Raw genomic sequence first — 22,216 nt, 5'->3', positions numbered from 1 at the left:
TTGCAGCTTTTTCTGAGCAGTTCATTGGAGATAAGAGTCTTAAGGACTTTTCTGCCTTTTTTGACTTTGAACCACCATCCTCAGATCTCAGCCTCTTCAGTAGCTAGGATTATAGGCATGAACTACTGGTGCCCAGCCTCCACTTAATTTTTTTTTTTTAAATTTCTCTGGGAATTTACTACTTTCCACCTCCCCCTGAAGATTTCAGAATCCGGGGCTTCTACATGCTAGGCAAATATTCTGCCTCTTAGTTTCACCCTAGCTGATACTGTAGTCCCTCCCCTACTTTACAGATCAAGAAATTAGTTTAATTTTCCCCAAATCAACCATAGACACCTGAATCCAAAGAATTATAGCTGGTATTTCTTGCTTACTGTTATTGTTCTTGCTTCCTATCAACATTCTTGCTTCCTGTCAAGGCTCTTCTACTTAAGCCATCCCTCCAGTCCTGTACTAGTTGATTGGAGGTACAATCTCATGTGCCTTTCTGTCTAGGCAGGCAGAACTTCCCACTTCTCTACATCCTGGAAGCTTGAGATAGCCTCAAGTGAGGAGGAAAGAGTTCTCACTTGACTATATAGGGGCTTCATGACCTCCCACCTCCTCCCACCTTTTTTTCAATAGAGTCTTCTGGTATAATCTTTATTTCGTCTGTGCAGAGACACAGAAAAGTGACTTAAACAGTCACAAAACTAGTTAGGACCAGCACTCTTAATTCCCACATCTTAACAGCTTTTTTTGGGGACAGTGGTACTGGGGTACTTTGGTCCATATTCCAGAATATTTGATATTGAAGATAGATACACCGCGTCAGTGGCTCATACCTGTAAAACTAGCTACTCAGGAGGTTGAAATCTAAGGATTGAGATTAGAAGCTTTCCCAGGCTGGAAGATCTGAGACATAAATCCACTTAACCACCCAAAAGCTGAAAGTAGAGCTGTAGCTCCTGTAGTAGCCAGCCTTGGGCAAAAAAGTTCAAGGACAACACAGCACCCAAGATCCAGCATAAAAAATGTAGCTTGTGTGGTAGAGTGCCACCTTGAGCAGAGAAAGCCAAGTTAGAACACAAGGTCCTGAGTTCAAGCCCCCGTCCTTAGACAAACAAAAAGGTATGGGCTGGGAAGGTGTCTCAGTGGTAGAGTGCTTGCCTTGCATTCATGAGCCCCTGGGTTCGATTCCTCAGCACCACATAAGCAAAAAGAAAAAAGCCGGAAGTGGTGCTGTGGCTCAAGTGGTAGAGTGCTGGTCTTGAGGTGAAGAGCTGAGGGACAGTGCCCAGGCCCAGAGTTCAGGCCCACAATCGGACCCCCCTCTCCCTACCCCCCAAAAAAGAATCTAAACAAAAAGATACGTACTTTTTTTTTTTTTTTTTTTTTTTGGTCAGTCAATGGGGCTTGAACTCTGGGCCTGACAACTGAGCACTGCCCCTCAGCTCTAGGCTAGCACTTTACTACTTGAGCCATAGTGTCACTTCCAGTTTTCTGGTGGTTAATTGGAGATAAGAGTCTCAAGGTCACTGGGTGCTGGTGGCTCATAAGAAGTCTGTATTTTTGCTGGGCTCCAGTGGCTGATGCATAATCCCTGCTACTCAGGACGCTGGGATCTGAGGATTGTGGTTCAAAGCCAGCTCAGGCAGGAAAGACCTTGAGGCCTTTTTTTTTTTTTTTTTGGTCAGTTGTGGGGCCTGAACTCGGCCTGGGCGCTGTCCCTCAGCTCTTCAGCTCAAGGCTAGTACTCTACCACTTGAGCTACAGCGCCACTTCCGGCTTTTTTCTTTTTGCTTATGTGGTGCTGAGGAATTGAACCCAGGGCCTCCTGCATTCAAGGCAAGCGCTTAACCACTGAGCCACCTTCCCAGCCCAAGATACAGACTTCTATGCATTTAATTTTTTTTTTATTTTGGTGGTCCTGGGGCTTGAACTCTAGGCTTGGGTGCTAGTCCTGTGCTCTTCAGCTCAAGGTGAGTGCTCTGCCACTTGAGCTACAGCACCACTTCTTTTTTCTGGTGGTTTACTGGAGATAAGGGTCTCCTGGGCTTTGAACCTCGATGCTCAGATCTCAACCTTCTGAGTAGCTAGGATTAGGTATGAGCCAACAGTGTCCAGCTTGCATTTAATATTTAACAGCATATAGGGTCAGAAACCCTGTTACATGCATTTTGAGCTAGGTTGTTTCCAAATAGGGTTTATATATGACTTGCCAGATTAGCAAAGCTTGGTGATTTACCTCTAATCCTAGCTATTCAGGAGATGGAAAAGACCCCACCTTAGGTGGGAAGGCTGGCCTGGGGTAAAAACCTGCTAAACCTATTTGAAAAATTTAAAGGCTCTAGAGTGGCCACCAGCTGGTGCTGGTGGCTCACACCTGTAATCCTAGCTACTCAGGGGACAGATCTGAGGATCACAGTTCAAAGCCAGCTCAGGCAGGAAAGTCCATGAGACATCCAATTAGCCACCAGAAAACCAGAAGTAGTGCTGTGGCTCCAAGCAGTTGATCACTAGAGCACTGAGCTGTAGAGCTCAGGAACAGCACCCAGGCCCAAAGTTCCAGCCCCACAACTTGACCAAAAAAAAAAAAAAGTGGCTATCCAGAAAGTTGGAGACCCTGAGTTCATACCCTAGTCTCACCAAAAACTAAAACTAAAAAGTAAATTAATTATTTGGAAGCACAGAGAAGGTAAGCAACAGGATAGTCAACAAAAGCAATTATTTGAATTGAAGCACAATTCCTTCAAAATCACACTAGACTTGTTACTGTTGAGACTTCTGCTAGAATTGTCTGAGAGCACTCTTGAGGATGACCCTTGACTGTTAAGATATGAAAGAGGACATGAACTTAATCCTTCCATTGTCCCCCCCCTCCAAAAAAAAAAAAGACCACTGAATGACTTAAAGCAAATGTCATTAATTAACACAATCCTATGTTGTCTCTAGGGTGTAGGACCTCTTAAAGTCGTAAACCTTAAGTGATTTTTAACTGAACAGGTTCCTGTAATAAATATCTTTTCTATGGTTGGGTCTTTTGATTAATTTTTTTTAATTATAAAAGGGTGCCCTGGGCACAATCATTGAGGAATCTAGATAGCTGACTTAATAGAGGCTATTGAAGGTGTAAATCACTTTGGAGTAGGAATTGGTACAAAAAAACAGTTGCTAAAGGTGGCATGGATTTGGGGAGGGGAAGCACAGACACTGGGATAAAGGATGGACCAATTTAAAAGTGATACTAGACACTGTTGGAAATGAACTATGTACAACTTCGGGGGAGGGGGAAAAGGGAGAGAAAGAGGGAGGGGGTGACAATGTTCATTACCTGACTTAGGTAACTGTAACCCCTCTACATCACCTTTTCAGTAAAATTTGTGTGTGTGTACAAAGGTGGCATGGAGTTAAAGGTAAATGTTGAAAGACACTCCACCATTAGACCCCTTGGGACACCTGTTTAGTATGGGTTGGGTTTTAAATTTTAGGATGTTAGGGAATATTATATTCTTTGTGTCAGTACTGGGGCTTGAGAACTCAGGGTCTTATGCTTTCTCTTGGTTGGCTCAAGGTTGCTATTTCTACCACTATAAAGTAACTAGGATTACAAGCTTGAGTCACTAGCACCCTGCTTTTTTCTAATATCTTTAATGTGTTGGTTTTCTTGTTTTTATGTGGATTTAGATGCCCTTTATATTTAATAAAAATGTTCTTTCAGCAGATGTTTATATAATTCCCTCAACTTTTCATTGCCAAGCTATTTATACTTGATTATCTTTTTTTAAAAACATAATTTGTAAGATTTGTTTATTTGATCAAAATGTAATAAATTTGTTTTGTGTGTAATCTAGTATTCTAAAAAATACTCTGGGCTGGGAGTGGTAGAGCGCTTGCCTTACATGCATGAGGCCCTGGGTTCAATTCCTCAGCACCACATAAGCAAAAAGAAAAAAGCAGGAAGTGGCGCTGTGGCTCAAGTGGTGGAGCGCTAGCCTTGAGCTGAAGAGCTGAGGGACAGTGCCCAGGCCCAGAGTTAAGGCCCCACGACCGGACCCAAAAAAAATACTCTTTTTTTTTCAATCAATGTAATTTTTGTTTTTATAGGCTCACATTTCCAGTCAAAACTCAGAGCTGAGTTGTGCTGCTCTTCAGGCCTTGGGATTTTGTTTCCATAATCCCAAAATTACCATTGGGTTATCAGGTAAGTTTGTTATGACCATTAAATTTTTGAACTTTAAAATATGAATAATATACTGCTAAAAGTATTGTTATTTGTGGATTTGTTTTATAACATGTAGTTTAGGATCCCTACCTCCTCTGTTTTTGGAGGCAAGGTCTGGCTATGTGGACCAAACTGGCCTCATATCCTCTTATCTCAGCACTTGAGTACTGGATTATAGGCATGTTCCATCAAACTTGATTTAGGATTTATTTGAGAGGTTTAGATTAATATCATCTAAACATGCTGGCTGGGACTATACAGTTCTCAGTGGTAGAACACATACTTAGCATGGTTCATTGCCAGTCCCAAATAAATAAAATGTGGTGGCTGTAAAAAAAGAAAAAAAAAACTTTTTTCTTTATAAATAGAACATAGCTGTTGTCAGTGAATACTAATTTATTGATTATTCAGGCATATGTACTAGGGAACATGCTGAACTGAAAACTTCTCACAATAAGGGATAGTTTGGGATTAGAAGTAGTAACGAAAGTGCAGAACCTGATTTTTTTTTTTTTTTTGTCGGTTGTGGGCCTTGAACTCTGGGCTTGGGTGCTATCCCAGCACTCTTCAGCTCAAGGCCAGACTCTACCGCTTGAGCCATAGCGCCACTTCGAGTTTTCTAGTGGTTTATTGGAGATAAGAGTCTCATGGGCTTTTCTACCCTGGCTAGCTTTGAACCGAGATCCTCAGATTTCAGCCTCCTTAGTAGCTAGGATTACAGGCATGAGTCACCAGTGCCCCGCTGCAGAACCTGATTTGTAAGTTTCAAGTAATGTTCAGCAGTTTGCCATAATAAAAACAGGTAATCTTTAGAGAAGACCTCAGGAATGATTAATAAAGGATATCAGAAAGTTGTTGCTATTTTTTTTGCTGTTCTCTTAGGGTCTCAGTATATATCAGGCTAGATTCAAAGATAACCTGCCTCAGCCTCCTGTGTTGGGAATACAGCTGTGCTCCACACCTATATTGTTCGTTCGTGTGTGTGTGTGTGTGTGTGTGTGTGTGTGTGTGTGTGTGTGTGTGTGTGTGTGTGTGTGTGTGTGTGTGTGTGTGTGTGTGTGTGTGTGTGTGTGTGTGTGTGTGTGTGTGTGCGCGCGCGCGCGCGCGCGCGTGCCTGTTCTGTGGCTTGAACTCGGGTTGTCCCTAAACTTTTGTAGCTCAAGGCTAGAGCTCTACCATTTGAACCATATCTCTACTTGTGACCTTTTTGCTGTCTATTTGGAGGTAAGGGAATCATGGACTTGGCTGCCGAGGCATGCTTTGAACCACATTCCTCAGATCTGAGCCTCCTGAGTAGAAGCTAGGATTACTAGATAGTAATTACTAGTAGCTAGGTCTGAGCCATTGATGCCTGGCTTATATTGTCCTTTTTTATTTGATTTATTTTTTGCCAGTCCTGGGGTTTGAACTCAGGGCCTGGGCATTGTCCCTGAGCTCCTTTTGTGGAAAGTAGCAATCTTATCACCTGAGCCACAGCACCACTTCTGGCTTTTTCCATTTATGTGGTACTGAAGAGTCGAACCCAGGGCTTCATGCTTGCTAGGCAAACACTACCACTAAGCCACATTCCCAGTCTTCTCCCTGAGCTTTTTTGTTCAAGGCTAGTGCTATACCACTTGAGCTACAGCTCCACTTACAGCTGTTTTAGTAGTTAATTGGCAATAAGACAACTTTTCTGGTTCTGCTGGCTTCCAACTATGATCCTCAGATTTCAGCCTCCTGAGTATCAGGATTATTTATAGGCATGAGCCATCTGCCTGGCTACTTGCACCATTTTATATAGAGAAGTATAAGCAGCCTCAAGTAGTTTGTCATTTGGAGCAGAGATAGAGAAGTCATGGAATCTTGTCAAAAATTATCCTAGTCCTATAGTTATTTAAGTTGTACAAAGTGTCTTGGATTTTACTACTGACTGTGCTATTTCCTCCTGATTGCATTTTGGGGGGAAGCTTCTGTGGTCTGCATTTTCTTTCTTTTTATTCTATGTGTCTGCATACGTTTAGAGTATATTTCTCTACTTTTGTATTTAAAATTTCAAAGATTGTAAATTTCTATGTCATTAAAATGAAAATTTTTTTCATTTTAGAAGAAAATACTAAGGAACTACTTTTAAGAGTGAATGAGGTTATTAAGAATTCAGACAAAAATGTATGTACCCGGGCACTTTGGTTATTAGCCAAACAGATGATTTCGACTGAGATTATTGGCAAATTGGTGAGTATAGTTTTTATGTGTCTTAAGTATGTTATGTTCCATTTCAGAATTCTGTCATATTTGATTTGTTTTTCACTCTTCCAGGTGTCCAGTATAATTGATACACTAGAAATACTACTTACTAAAGGAGAGCAGCATTCTGCTGTTGTTGTTTATGAAGCATTAAATGTTATTGTAAGGTATGTGTTTGATTGCTATGAAATTTAGAATGTGTAAATTTAGAGTTATTTTTCATTAGGCTGCAGGTAGAATTTAGGCAAAAGCTCATAGTGCCCAGGTCAGAGTTTAAGCCCCAGAACTGGCAAAAAAAAAAAAAAAATAGCGGACTGGATTTGTGGCTTAGATGGTATGCTAGCCATGAGGAAGAAAGCCAGCTAAGTGAGCATGTGAGTCAAGGTACAAACACAAAAAAAAGAAAAACCTAACCAAGTAAAGAAAGATGGAAGTAGGGGCTGGGAAGGTGGCTCAGTGGTACAGCGCTTGCCTTGCATGCATGAGGCCCGGCGTTCGATTCCTCAGTACCACATAAGCAGGAAAAAAAGCTGGAAGTGGCGCTGTGGCTCAAGTGGTAGAGTGCTGGCCTTGAGAGCTGAGGGACAGTGCCCAGGCCCAGAGTTCAGGCCCCACAACCGGACCCCACCAAAAAAAAAAAAAAAGATGGAAGTAGATATCCATAAGTTAATAAAGTTTTTTACTGAGTTATTCTTAAAAAAATTTTTTTTTCTCCTGATTGAACTCTAGGCCTGGCATGTCCTTCTTTAGTTCAAAGCAAGCACCACTTCCGGTTTTCTGGTGGTTTATTGGAAAAGAGTTTCAAAGGCTTTCCTGTTCAGGCTGGCTTTGAACCTCGATCCTTAGATCTCAGTCCCCTGAGTAGCTAGGATTACAGTACAGGCGTGAGCCACTGTTGCCCAGCTTTAATAACATAGTTTTAAAAATTAAAATTTCTGATTATAATTCAGTTCTGGTATCAAAAATTACATGCTAAAGGTTTTGCAAGATTTAAAAAATAGTGAAGGCTCATAAGTTGGCTAGGGCTAGCTGGGAGCAGAAAAATACCTTTTTCTTAGCCCTTTCTACTCTTCCATGGGCATGATAACAGCACAAACTTTTCCTTATTTTTTTTTTTTTCTTTTTCCATTTTTTAAAAACTATTGAGCTATTTGCTTTACTTGGTGTTCTGATGCTATGATTGATGATCAGATTATGTTTGTGTATTGCTCTCATAACAATGTTGAATTTCACTGGGCAATGGTGGCTTATGCCTATAATCAGGAGGCTGAGATCTGAGGATCGAGGTTCAAAACTAGCTGGGGCAGAAAAGTCTACATGAGTTTTTGGACTCCAATTAACCATTCAGAAAAACTGGTAGTAGAGCTGTGGCTCTAAGAGGTGCAAAAAGAGCTCAGAGACACCTCAGGCCCTGAGTTCAAGTACCATGACTCACCCTCCCCCCCATACTTCCCCCCCGTTCCCCCCAATCTTTTATGCAGGTATACTTGGCATACTTTTCTGTTTTGTATTGGTTTAAATTTTGGGAGTTACATCAAGCTAATTTAGTCACTGAATTCTCTGTCTTAGGCTAATAGAACAAGCACCAGTTCAAATGGGAGAAGAAGCAGTGAGATGGGCAAAATTGGTCATCCCTTTACTGGTTCACTCAGCACAGAGGATCCATTTACGGGGAGCCACTGCTTTGGAGATGGGAATGCCACTGTTGCTTCAGAAACAACAAGAAGTAGCATCTATTACAGAGCAGCTTATGACTACTGTAAGTACTTCATTATGTAAAAATTATCTGAATGGTGCATTAGAGTGGTCTGCATTAAGCTTCAAATTGACTCAGCTCACTGTAGGAGTTGACTGTAATAGGGGAGTTTAGCTTTGAATTAAAATGAAGACTTGACCAGGGATGTAAGGTTGATGTGCCTAGTATAGGTGATTGAAGAAGAAATAAAGAACTGCTTTAGTAAAAATGAATTCCTTCTTTCAATTCATTTTTACTGAAGTTTATCACATCTCCTGTAGATGGTGAATATAAAAGGATTATATTTCTGAAAAAGACGTGTAACTCCTTCAATACTATTTGGATTGTAAAATATGAAAAGATAAGTTCATCTAGTTGGAACAGTTTCCTAGTTGCATTGTTTCAGGACTTTGTTTTGGCTTTGTTTCTTTTTTTTTTGTCGGTTGTGGGGCTTGAACTCTGGACCTGGGTGCTATCCCTCAGCTCTTCAGCTCAAGGTGAGCACTCTACCACTTGAGCCACAGTGCCACTTCTGGCCTTTTCTGCTTATGTGGTGCTGAGGATTCGAACCCAGGGCCTCATGCATGCAAGGCAAGCACTCTACCACTGAGCCACCTTCCCAGCCCCTGGGCTTTGTTCTTTTAACGAGTTTTTCTTTAGCTTGTTACATGAAGTGCACTGTTTCAGGCACTGTAACTGTAGTAGCAAACCAAAGGTTGTGGGCTTATTTTCTCATATAAGTAAAGGAGTAAGGTATATATAAGTGAAGACCACTATGAAGTACAACACAGACACGGTAGAGCAAGGGTGGGGATTATCCGGCTCAGAGGTCCTGTGAGGCCCATGAATTTATTCCATCAGGTCTATGAAGTGAACCAACAACAGGCAGAACTTGAAGTTTAAGAAATCTAAGAGGGGGACTGGGAAGGTAGCTCAGTGATAGAGTGCTTGCCGTGCATGCATGAAGTCCTGGGTTGGATTCCTCAGCACCACATAATAAGAAAAAGCTGTAAGTGGCACTGTGGCTCAAGTGGTAGAGCACTAGCCTTGAGCTGAAGAGCTGAGGGACAGTGCTCAGGCCCAGAGTTCAGGCCCCATGACCAGCAAAAAAAAAAAAATCTAAGAGGTTTTTCTGTGGGTATGTGCCTGGGTACCATCCCTCAGTTTTTTTGCTGAAGGCTAGCATTCTATCACTACAACTCTACTTTTTTTTTGGGGGGGGGTCCGGTCGTGGGGCCTGAACTCTGGGCCTGCGCTCTGTCCCTCAGCTCTTCAGTTCAAGGCTAGCGCTCTACCACTTGAGCCACAGCGCCATTCCAGCTTTTTTCTTTTTTGCTTATGTGGTGGCTGAGAAATCGAACCGAGGGCCTCATGCATGCAAGGCAAGAGCTCTACCACTGAGCCACCTTGCCAGCCCCACAGTTCTACTTTCAACTTCATGATTAATTGCAGGTAAGAATTCTACTGCTGGGCGCTGGTGGCTTGCACCTGTAATCCTAGGTACTCAGGAGGCTGAGATGTGAGGATCGGGTTCAAAGCCAGCCTGGCCAGGAGAGTCCGTGAGATTATCTCCAATAAACCACTAGAAATCCAGAAGTGGCGCTGTGGCTCAAGTGGTAGAGCCTCGCCTTGAGCTGAAGAGTGCAGGGACAGTGCCCAAGCCCAGAGTTCAAGCCCTATGACTGACCACCAAAAAAAAAAAAAAAGAATCCCACAGACCTTCCCACATGGGCTGGCTTTAAGCTATGATCTTCAGATTTCAGCCTCCTGAATAGCTAGGATATTTGGGTGTGAGCCAGAAATCTAAGCCCAAGCAGGAATAATTAAATGGTTTTTGGCAAGAAAGTATTTCCTACCCTTGAGATACAGATGTACCATCAGAAAGACTAGTGAGGTAGACAAGGAAGGTAAAACTTAGGTCATCTGGGCTTAGGGATGTACCTAACAAGTGGGAGGTGCTCTTAAGTGACTTGAAGTCCAGAGGATAAATTCATTCTTGGTGAGAAAACCTTGAGTGCAAAAGGACTGGCTGAGTTGGTATTTGTTGTTTTTTCTCCCCTACAGCCAAATCTATATTGATAATGGCTTTATGGTCAGAAATAAAAAATGAGCACATTAAAATAATGCTATAGTCTAGGTATTTCCTATTTGTTGTAGTGTGTGTGTGCGCGTGCGTGCGTGCGTGCGTGCGTGCGTGCGTGCGTGCGTGCGTGCGTGTGTGTGTGTGTGTGTGTGTACGTGCACGTGTGCATGCATGCCGGTGCTGGGACTTGAACTCAGGTTCTTAAACTCTTACTCAAAGTTTCTTGCTCATGGCTAGTATGCTACCACTTGACCCACTTGTCCAGTCATTTTGCTAGTACTTGGAGATGGACTCTCATGGGCTTTCTGCCTGGGCTGGCTTTGAACTGTGATCCTTCAAATATCAGTGTACTAAGTAGCTAAGATTAGGTTAGGATTATAAGTGAATCACTGGCACCATGTTTATTTAAGTTGGGGTTAAGGCTGTTTGGCTGAGAATGAATTTTGGGGAATGAATTTTGGGGAATTATAGGTAGACTTCCATATTGGAAACTATTTTCCTTTCCAAGAGATTATTTAGTAAATACCTTAATTTTGTTTACAGAAATTGATCTCAGAACTCCAAAAACTATTTCTGAACAAAAATGAGACCTATGTATTAAAATTATGGCCTTTGTTTGTCAAACTTCTTGGAAAGGTAAGTGTGACATAGTTACTGAATGAATTGTTTGTATTTTTAAGCACACATTAGTTGTACAAAGAGTTTTTTGATCATGTAGACAGTGTATTCAAATCAATTTCACCCCCTCTATCATCCTCCTTTACTCTTCCCCTGTTGTCCAAAACACTTTTAGTAGGTTTCATTGTTGTGTTTTCATACATGATGGTAGTCTACTTAACCATATTCATTGTTGTCTTTGATAATCCTTTTTCACTAGCATCCCCCCCAAGAGCTGTTTATCTTTCCCAGGGTCTGACAATTTTATGCTTTAATGTTAGTTGGGTTATCTCCATTATTTTTGCCTTATTTACTAATTGTAGCTACTGAATTGTTTGTCAATCCCATATTAGTCCTGGTGTTGCTTTTACATCATTTGTAGACAGACAGCAGCCAAGAATTTGAGTCACTCAGAAGGGTATGTTCTCAGCTGAGGGTCCAGCAAGGTTATACTCTGCCTTTAGTTTTAGCTTTCATATCTTAAGCATGTTTGTTTCTTGGTCGCTTTAGTTTCAGGTGGTATTTAGATTGTTTTTATTAAAAGTGCATTAAGTATCAGGCTGTGTGTTGTCTAGTTAGTGTTTTTGGCCAGTTTTTGGCCAGTCTTGGGGCTTGCACTCAGGGCCTGGGCACTGTCCCTGAGCTGCTTTTGCTGAAGGCTATCCACAGTGCCACTTCTGGCCTTTTCTGTTTATGTGGTACTGAGGAATTAAGCCCAGGGCTTTATACCTGCTAGGCAAGTACTACCACTAAGCCACATTCCCAGCCCTAGCTGGTGTTCTTAAGCACAAAAAGGCTGTGTTGGCCTGTGTAGAATGTGTGTTAATTTATAGATAGAAAATCAACATGTTTTTAATTCTGTCTTTAGAGAACCATGAAATAGGATTGTCAGTTGAACAGTTGACAAGAAATCAAAGAAATCCAATAGTATGTTGTATAGACGTGATGGCTAATGTTTACTAAAAGGTTGAGGTCATTTAATAGAACATGCAGTGAACAATAACTAAGCCAGTTTTGTGGGAGGGTACTCTTCATTTATTTTAACCATTCAGTGGTATTAAATCTAATGGTATTAAATATGTTGTATAAACAGTCCTGTGTATACCCAAAACATTTTCTTCCATCTCCAATAAAAACTACCCTTTTAGTGCCCAGGGTAGGGAACCTTCTTTGCCAAGAGCCATTTGGATATTTTATAATTCCATTCACAGGCCATACAGAATAAGTAATAGGCAGATAGATGGCTGCAGGCGCCTGTGAGAAGCAACCTATTCCATCACATACCAAATGATGAGGCCCACAAGCTGGACATTTCTTGTTTTGGGTCCAGTTGTGGGGCCTGAACTCTGGGCCTGGGCACTGTCCCTCAGCTCTTCAGCAAAAGGCGAGTGCTCTTCCACTTGAGCCACAGCGCCACTTCCGGCCTTTTTTTTTTCCTGCTTATGTGGTGCTGAGGAATCGAACCCAGGGCCTTATGTATGCAAGGCAAGCGCTCTACCACTGAGCCACCTTCCCAGCCCAGGCCGGACATTTCTTAACCCTTGCTTAACGCATTGACTCACACTTTCCCCACCATTAAACATCTGTTGTACTTTCTGTGTGAATTTGCTTATTTCCCTATGTAAGTGGAATCATGACGTTGGTCCTTTGTTTATAGCTTATTTATTAAGTATAATGTCAAAATCCATTTAAGAGCATATGGTAAAGCTTCAAGTGATTGAGTAATACTGTACTGGATTTTATTTTTTTGTTCATCTGGATGGATATTTGGTGTGACTATAAACATAGGTGTAGAAATGTTTTTGGAGTCCTTGTTTTCAGGTTTTTGGATATAGAATTTAATAGAATTATGGGGTCATATGTATGCTAAGTTCTGTGCTTCAATATTTTAGAAACCACTAAATGATCTATAGCAGCATTACTATTTTATATTTGTACCCATAATGCTCTAAGGTCCTGCCTTCTCAACATTCTTGCCATTTATTTACTATTAGTCATTCTAATTGATGTGAAGGTCAGTGTCAGTTGTAGTTTGCTTTTCTAATGTTAATCTTTTCATGTGGTCTGACCATTTGCTTTATTTTATCCAGAGAAATGTCTCTTTTTTTCTTTTCTTTTCTTTTCTTTTTTTTTTTGCCGGTCATTGGGACTGAACTCTGGGCCTGGGCGCTGTCCCTCAGCTCTTCAGCTCAAGGCTAGCGTCCTACCACTTGAGCCACAGCACCACTTGTGGCTTTTTCTGCTTAATGTGGTACTGAGGAATCAAACCTAAGTCTTCATGCATGCAAGGCAAGCACTCTACCACTGAGCCACCTTTCCAGCCCCTAGTTTTTTCTTTTCTTTTTTGCTACCTATATTGTCAGAAAGTACATCTGATCACATTTTTTTTTTTGTCCGGCCTGAATTCTGGGCCTGGGCACTGTCCCCCCAGCTCTTCAGCTCAAGGCAAGCACTCTGCCACCTAAGCCACAGTGCCATTTCCATTTTTTTCTATGTGGTGCTGAGAAATCGAACTCAGGACCTCATACGTGCAAGGCAAGCACTCTACCACTGAGCCACCTTCCCAGACCGTCTGATTACATTTGCACTACACAAATTAGCACAGGGAAAAAAAGATTGTATGATATTAATAGCTCTTGGCATCGTATTTTTTCCTCAGGATCTGGGCCCTGTCAGTTAGCTTTTTTACTCAAGCTTGTTCATATACTCAACTTTGGACTTTTTTTTAAAGAGTTGTTAATTGGAGATTACATGTTAATTGGAGTCTCACAATCTTTTCTTGCCCTTATCCTGCCCAGCTGGCTTTAAACTGCAATCCTCAGAGTTGAGCCTACAGTATATTGCAGATTTCAGGCAAGGTTATAGGCATAGGCTCTACCTCAAGCTTTGAAACACAGTGTGATCTAGCAAATTGTTTTACCCATTTTTGAATTGGGTTGTTTTTGTTGTGGACCTTAATATAGTCTTGTATGTTAATCTTTTCACTTATGTGCATTACAGACATTTTCATTTTGTAGGTTATTATTTATTTTTTAAAATAAGCTAGTACTGGGGTTTGGAACTCAGGGCCAGGTGATCTTCCCTTAGCTTTTTTGCTCAAGGTTTATCTTGAGGCACAATTCACTTCTATCTGCTAGTCAATTGGAAAGAAGAGTCTCAAAAACTCTTTCGCCTGGGCCAGCTTCAAGCTCCGACCCTCAGATCTCAGCCTTTATAGGAATGATCAACCAGCTCCCTGCTTGATATTTTTCTGGTAGGGGAGTGCTGGTACTGGAGCTTATACTCAGGGCCTCTTTCTGATCTTTCTTGCTCGCAGTTGGTGCTCTGCCACATTAAGCCACACCTCCAAGCTGGCATTCTTGCCTGGCTAATTGGAAAAGGAATCTCACAGCTGGCATTGAAGTATGATCCAAGGACTAGGGAGGTGACTCAGTGCTGTGCTTGCCTTGCATGCATGAGGCCCTGGGTTCGATTCCTCAGCACCACATAAGCAAAAAAAGCTGGAAGTGGTGCTGTGGCTCAAGTGGTAGAGCACTAGCCTTGAGCTGAAGAGCTAGGGGACAGTGCCCAGGCCCAGAGTTCAGGCCCCCAACCGACAAAAAAAATAAATAAATGAAGTATGATCCAGGTCTCAGCCTCCTGAATAGTTAGGATTACAAGTGAACCATTAGAGCTTGCCTTAAGATGTATTCATGCTTTATTGATGATGTCCTTTGCACAGTCTTTTTGGGGGTTGTAGTTAAGGATCAAACCCAGGGTCATATACAATGTTACGCATGTGCTCTACCATTAAACTGTATCCACAGTTTGTGAAGTACAATATACTTTCAGTTGTCTGTGTTTTTGATGCTATATTTGTGCAATTGTCCCTAATTGTCAGAGATTTAGGAAATTTTTTTTATTATAAAGGTGATGTACAAAGGGGTTACAATTATATAAACTAGGTTAGGAGTTCATTTTGTCTTGGACATTGTCACCCCCTTCCCTTGCTCTTAGTTTTTCCCCTTCTGTTCCCAAGGAATTTTAATATATTAAGTCTTTAGAAGTTGGAGTATAGTGGCTCATGTCCATAATCTAGCTACTGAGAGGCTCAGCTCTGAGGATTGTAGCTGGAAGTCAGCCAGCCTGCCTGGGAAGGAAAGTCTGAGACTTACTCGCTTACTCGAAGTGGAGCTGTGGCTCAAGTGGTAGAGTGCTAGCCTTGAGCAAAAAAGAAAGCAAGCTCAGGAACACCTCCTAGGCCCTGAGTTCAATTCAAGCCCCAGTACCACACACAAAAAAGTTTTACAGTTTTAATTTTCTTTTCTTTTTATTTTTTTTTGGGTCCAGTTGTGGGAACTGAACTCTGGGCCTGGGCACTGTCCCTCAGCTCTTCAGCCCAAGGCTAGCGCTCTACCACTTGAGCCACAGCGCCACTTCCTGCTTTTTTCTTTTTGCTTATGTGGTGCTGAGGAATCGAACCCAGGGCCTCAGAGGCATGCAAGAAAAGCGCTCTACCACTAAGCCACCTTCCCAGCCCTACAGTTTTAATTTTCATCTTTAAAATATTTTGAATCAAGTTTTGGTAATGTGTGAGGTAATGATTTAGCTTCATTCTGTTGTAAATGGGTATTGTCTGTGTGTGTGTGCATGTATGTATGTGTACGTACTGGTATCAGGGACTTGATTATTCCTTTTTTTTGGTCGGCGGTCATGGGGCTTGAACTCTGGGCCTGGGCGCTGTCCCTGCACTCTTTAGCTCAAAGCAAGTGCTCTACCTCTTAAGCCACAGTGCCACTTCGGTTTTCTAGTGGTTTATGGGAGATCATAGTCTCAAGGACTTTTCTGCCTGGGCTGGCTTTGAACCTTGTTCCTCAGATCTCAGCCTCCTGAGTAGCTAGGCATGAGCCACCGGCACCCGGCTACTTGAATTCTTCTTTAGCTTTTTTTGCTTAAGGATAATGCTCTGTCACTTGACCCACATTTCCACTTTGAGCTTTTTTGGTTGCTCAATTGGAAATAAGAGTCGAACTTTTCTGACCTGTCTGGCTTAAAACCAAGATCCTCAGATTCTAGCCTCCTGAGTAACTAGGGTATAGTCATGAGCTACCATTTGTTGAAAAGGCTTTTCAATCAATATAGTCCTAGACCCATGTCAGATGTATTTGAACATGTATGCAGGGATTTTTTTTTTTCCTGAGCTCTGCTCCCTTGGTCTGTAAGCCTGGTCTGTCATTAATGTTTGTTATTTTTGTCTGAAAAAGGTTGTTGGAATTTTGTGCTTATGTTGGTACTTGAACTTGGCCTGGACATTGGTCCCTTAGCTTTTTGCAATCATGTCTGGTGCCCTACCTACTTGAGCCACCGTCTTTTGGTAGTTAATTGGAGATTACAGTCTTATGGACTCTCCTGCCCATGCTAGCTTTGAACTGCTCCTGAGTAAATAGGGAGCTACTGTTACCTAGCTAGTTGTTGGAATCTTGCATAGTCTTGCTGTTTTAACATTGTTTAGTCCTGTCTGAATATATATGTCATATTAATTTTTCTTGGTCTTCAGCTTATTTTAACAATCCCTTATAGTTTTCATCGTATAAATTGTTAACTTCTTTGGTTAGAACTCTATAATTTGCCGTATAATGATGTTTCAAACAGTGACAGGCCAGACATAGTGCAGTGGTCCCCTAAGAGTTCAATAGAGCTAGAAATTGCTGTCAGCGAGTAGCATTATAATTGGCTGTGTGTGTGTGTGTGTGTGTGTGTGTGTGTGTGTGTGTGTGTGTGTGTGTGTGTGTGTGTGTGTGTGTGTGTGTGTGTGTGTGTGTGTGTGTGTGTGTGTGTGTGTGTGTGTGTGTGTTTATTTCTTTGGTGCTGTTCTTGAACTAAGGGCTTGTTTGCTACCCCTAGCTTTTTTTCTCAAGGCTGGAAATCAACCACTCAAACCACAACTCCACTTCCCACTTTCAGTGGTTGATTGGAGACAGTCTCATTAACTTCCCTTCTTGGTCTGTCTTTAAATATCAATCCTCAAAACCTCAGTCTCTTGAGTTGCTAGGATTATAGGTGTGAGCTGCTAGTGCCTGGCTATCCCCTCCCCCTCCCCCCATATACACACACGGGTACTTGGCCTTGAACTCTTGAGCTCAGGGCTTTGTGCTCTTGCTTATCTTTTTTCTGTTCTACCACCACTTGAGCCACACTTGCATTTCTGGCTTTTTTTTGCTTGTTATTGGAGATAAAGAGTCTCAATGCACTTTTGGTTTTAACCGCTATCTTCAGAACTCTTGATTTATTTATTTATTTATGCTACTGAATTTAAATCCAGGACCTCACTCATGCTTGATGCATGTAGCATCTTGAAATTGCATTACTCAAGTATTGGTGGTGATCTTGTTAGCAAACTGCGCTTCAGTCATATAAAAGCATAGCAATACAATTTTATATATACATAATGCTTGATAATAAGCAACATTAACTGCTTAATGTATATGGTGTTTTACAGTGTACTCTAAATATAAAAACACTTACTGTAAAGTAGTATACTGTGTTAAGTCAGGTTAATTCATCTCATTTTTATCATGTGTATTAGTTGCTTCATCTTCTCTTGTGATTGACTTAATCTTGTGTTTTGTTCACCTTGGCCCTAGGGGCAATAAGCTATACCATATATACACCATGTAGACTAGGTGTATGGAAGGCTATTCCATCTAAGTTTGTGTAAGTACACTCTTGACTTTGCATGACAACAAATTTCCTATCATTAAGTGATCCACATATTTATTTTTTAGGTGCTAGGTAAATTAAATTGCTTTGCTAATTTGCTACTCAGATTGTTCATTCTTGAGTTTTGCATAAGAGTGATTTGACTTTGAAGTTACTAAATTTATTAGCTCTAGCAAATTTCTTAAGGAGTCTGATATTCTAAGCCTTTTTGTTGTCATTTTAGATTATATATAATTAGCCAAACATGGTGGTGAACATTTGTAATCTCAGCACTGGGGAAGCAAAGCAGGTGAATTGCCAGTTTGAGGCCAGCCTAGATTGTATAGTAAAACTCTGTCTTGAAAATAAAAAAATAAGAAACATTTACATGTGCTTTATTGATTTGTAGGACTATTTATGTATTGTTTTCTTGCCATATATTTATAGTTTTTTTGTTAGATACTATTTCCATTTTAATCATATACAGTGTTTGGAATTAAGTTACTTGACATCTCATTTTAATACTGTTAGCAGATATCATTTATATTTGTCTTTCATGAAACGTCTCAGCTGATTTCCATGCCTGTTTCAGTTGCTTGAAAGGATTTGTTAATTTCAGAATTTAGCATTTCTTTTTCTTAGTCTTTTTTTGCATGTTTTTTCATATAGATACAGGTTGAATATCCTATCTGAAAATCTTCTAGAGTACAAAGTGTTATTTATTTATTTACCTACTTACTTATTGGCAGTACCAGTTTGGTACTGCTTGGCTGATACTGTCAACTCAATTGACCTAAAATTTCCATCCTCTGGATCTCAGTCTCCTGAGTGGCTACTATAGACAGGTATGACCTTCCAATGCCAGGCTCAAGCTCTAAATTTGTTCTCCCCCTTGACTGAAAAATTCTATGCCTGGCTTTGTGTTGAGTGTCAGTCAAAACATAAGTAACAGTGAAAATACTCTATAAAATTCTTTTTACAAAGTGAAAATGTACATTCAATCTGTATCTATTTCTTTGGTCTTAAATGGATAAAACATGGAATTTATCTTACCTTCCATATTTTTTCTGCATTGTACACTATGCTTTATTAAGCCTTTTTAAAAAAAATGTTTTATTACCGTGGCTTTGAATATGTGTGTACACCTCAATATTTTCTTAGTGGAGTGTGGTAGTTCACATCTATTATTCTAGTTACTTGAGAGACAGAAATTGGGTATTGGCAGTTCAAAGTCAACAGAGGCAAAAACTCTTCTTTAGATTCTATCTTGACCAGTGATTGGTTGAGGTGACACATGGCTATTAATCCCTGATATGCAGGGAAGCCACATTTAGCCTCTGGTATAAAGTGAGTGAGACTGTTCCTTTAAAATAGCGCAAGGAACTAGCTGGTAGATTGGTCCTAGTGGTAGAGTACCTGCCTAGCAAGTGTGAGACCCTGAGTTCAAGCCTAGGTATAAAGTAAGACCTTTTTTAGACTGGTTCAAATGGTAGAATGTCTCTCTACATAGAAAATATGGGGTCCTGAGTTCAAATCCCAGTACCACTAAGGAATTTTGTTTTGAGACAGTCTCCAATTCAAGATCCTCCTGCCTTGGCCTCCAAAGTGCTGATTTACAGGTATACATTAACACATCTGGCCTTAAGATTTTCTTAATTCAAATTTCTAGGAATATGTATCTTTCGTAACAAGCTTATGTTTTGTGGGAAATAGATCTGTTGTCTCTTTTGTGAGATTATGAATTCCTAAGAGCATATATTAAGTGAATAGATAAAAAAATATAGACACTATCTTCATTAATTTGTTTCAAGCAGAAAAATAATTTAATTTTTTTTCTCATTATTTAGACCCTGCATCGAAGTGGGAGTTTCATCAATTCTTTGTTACAGCTGGAAGAACTGGGATTTCGTAGTGGAACACCCATGGTGAAAAAAATTGCTTTTATTGCTTGGAAGAGCTTAATAGATAATTTTGCTTTAAATCCAGGCATGTAAATTTTTTGTTTATTTTGCTATTAGGCAAGGTTAAACATCGAAGCTTTCCTGATTCTTTGGAGTTTATACTGAAACTTTAACAATATCTGTAGTAAAGATAGAATTTTATTTGTACCTGGGTCTTGAACTTAGGGCATGGGCACTGTTTGAGCTCTTGCTCAAGGAAGCATTCTACCACTTTGAGCCACAATGCTACTTCCAGTTTTCTGGTGTTTAATTGGAGATGAGAGTCTCACAGACTTTTATTCCTGGCCTGGCTTTGAACTGCGATCTTTAGATCTCAGCCTCCTGAGTAGCTAGGATTATTATTATAGGCCTGAGCCACCAGTACCTGTAATGATAGATTTTTTTAAAGAGACATTGGAAATTACTAGTGTGTGTGTGTGTGTGTGTGTGTGTGTTTTTCTGAGCCCTTCCCTAACAAAGGTGAGGCCATATTTAATCTCTGCTATAATTCTACACCCCCCCAAAAGTTTTTATTTTAAAAAGGAAAAATACCATGTGTTCTAGCACTGAGTTGAACACTTATACATATTTTATACAGTAGATCTGAGGTGTACTGTAACTATTTTAGGAAAGGTAAGTATACCAGAGGACAAAGCCAGCAGAAGATGTGAGAAACAATGATAGCTGTAAAATTTATCACTAGCTTAAGAGCCTCATTTCTTCAGTATCTCTGAACAAGTACCTCGTACAGGGTTAACATTAAGGCAGTGATTCTTTTAGCCTTAGCTTATTATCTACTGTTGAGTGTATTTATTTAACAGATTCGTGAATAATATTTAGCCTAAAATATTGCAGTATGAATATTTAACAACTATGATAAAGCTGATCTTATCTTTAATCACTACTGTATAATATTAATGTTGAAATTATCCATTTTCCCTTACCAAAGATTGTTAATAGTGATATTCCCTATTTTACTATAATTTTTAATTATATAGTAGTTATTGTTTCACTAAGAATATTAAGAAGGTATGTTGTGGGATACACGTGCGTTTTTAGATAATGATTTTTTCGGACATCATGTTTCTAACTTCGACTCTTGAACTAACTGTAGTCTAGCCTGGCCTCAAACTCCCTGGTGCTGAGATTACAGGTGTGAGCCACCATGCCCAGCTAATTGGAAATAAAATACTGCTTACTTAAAAACAGCATGGTTAGCATAGCTAGTAGTATGGAGTAATACTTGACAGTTAAATCTGTTAGAATTATATATAATTGCTTGTAGCAATGTGAAATAATGAAAAGATAAAATCTTTAAGTCAAGTCTAGAGCTAAAGTTCATGACTGGAAGTCATTGGATACAGGAAGCCATTGAGCAATCAGATACTTGTCCTTTTTTTTTGGTCGGTCATGGGGCTTCAACTCTGGACTTGGGGGCTCTCCCTCAGCTCTTCAGCTCAAGGAGAATGCTCTACCACTTGAGCCACAGCACCACTTCCGGTTTTCTAGTGGTTTATTGGAGATAAGAATCTCAGGGACTTTCCTGCTCGGGCTGGCTTTGAACCGTGATCTTCAGATCTCAGCCTCCTGTGTAGCTAGGATTGTAGGCGTGAGCCACCGTCACTCGGCTACTTGTCCTATTTTATCTTTGATATGCTTCCAGTGCAGACTATGGCAAGTAGGACAAAAGGAAGAACAAAAATAACTAAAGGAGTCTTTTAAGAAATCACATTCCAAGCATGGGGACAGTCAGACTTCAGAGGAGAGAGAATTCCCAGTTTAAGGTCAGCTTAGGCTATAAGAGACTCATAGCAATCACTTAAGAATTAGACAGTTCGAGCGTGGTGCCACATGCAGGTAATCTAGGCAGCCATACAACAGAAGCAAAAAGATTCCTAGTTAAAGGCCAGCCTGGGCTATAAGATTTCAAAACAATGACTTATACATTTATACACTTCATCTGATTTTTATCGGGTAGGATGTCTAAATGGCAGATTAGAAAGAGACAAAGATTTGATCTATCTGAGCTGAGTAAAATCAGGATTTGTAATTAAAGGAGACTTTGTATGGCATGCTGTTATGTATGTATGTATTTATGTTTTTGTGGTTGTGGGGCTTGAACTCTGGGCCTGGGCCCTGTCCCTAAGCTCTTCAGCTCAAGGCAAGCACTGTACCACTTGAGCCACAGCATCATTTCTGTTTTTTTGGTGGTTAATTGGAGATAAGAGTCTCATGGACTTATCTGCCTGGGCCTCCTGAGTAGCTAGGATTATAGGCGTGAGACACCCATTGCCTGGATCCATTTTTTTTTTTATTAAAAAAATTTTTTTTATTGGTCATGGGGCTTTAACTCTACTCCTGGGTACTGTCCTGAACTCTTCAGCTCGAGGCGAGTACTGTACCACTTGAACCACAGCACCAGTTTTGGTTTTCTGGTGGTCATTTGGAGATAAAAGTCTCAGGGACCTTCATGCTCAGCTGGCTTTGAACTGTGATCCTCAGATCCATTACAGGCATGAGCCATGGGCACCCGGCTCATTATGCCATTTGTAACAGCAAGGAGTAGTATAGACATTGCAATATGTCATCTGATTGGAAAAGCATCCCACCAGCTTGATTTTTAAAGATTAATCATCTAATAGGTATTACCAGTTCCTATTAAGGCGTTTGGTCCAACTGTCAAAATGAAAAGT

At 40.6% G+C, this 22,216-nt stretch overlaps 1 protein-coding gene across 2 annotated transcripts in view; it reads left to right on the top strand.

Annotated features, from left to right (window-relative positions):
* The window catches only part of Rif1 (replication timing regulatory factor 1), a 69,680-nt gene that overhangs the window by 1,561 nt on the left and 45,903 nt on the right, over window positions 1–22,216 (top strand). For both annotated transcript variants that reach the window (XM_070023412.1, XM_070023405.1), the window contains exons 4-9: window positions 4,087–4,183; window positions 6,291–6,418; window positions 6,503–6,597; window positions 8,000–8,189; window positions 10,792–10,884; window positions 19,431–19,569. In XM_070023412.1, coding sequence (XP_069879513.1) covers window positions 4,087–4,183; window positions 6,291–6,418; window positions 6,503–6,597; window positions 8,000–8,189; window positions 10,792–10,884; window positions 19,431–19,569 — 742 coding nt within the window. The remainder of the gene's footprint in view (window positions 1–4,086; window positions 4,184–6,290; window positions 6,419–6,502; window positions 6,598–7,999; window positions 8,190–10,791; window positions 10,885–19,430; window positions 19,570–22,216) is intronic.

Source organism: Dipodomys merriami, unplaced genomic scaffold (genome assembly GCF_024711535.1).
Source record: "Dipodomys merriami isolate MVZ:Mamm:240054 unplaced genomic scaffold, mDipMer1.0.p SCAF_1, whole genome shotgun sequence".
In the NCBI taxonomy this organism is placed as follows: Eukaryota; Metazoa; Chordata; class Mammalia; order Rodentia; family Heteromyidae; genus Dipodomys; species Dipodomys merriami.
This window is presented reverse-complemented; position numbering and strand designations above follow the sequence as displayed.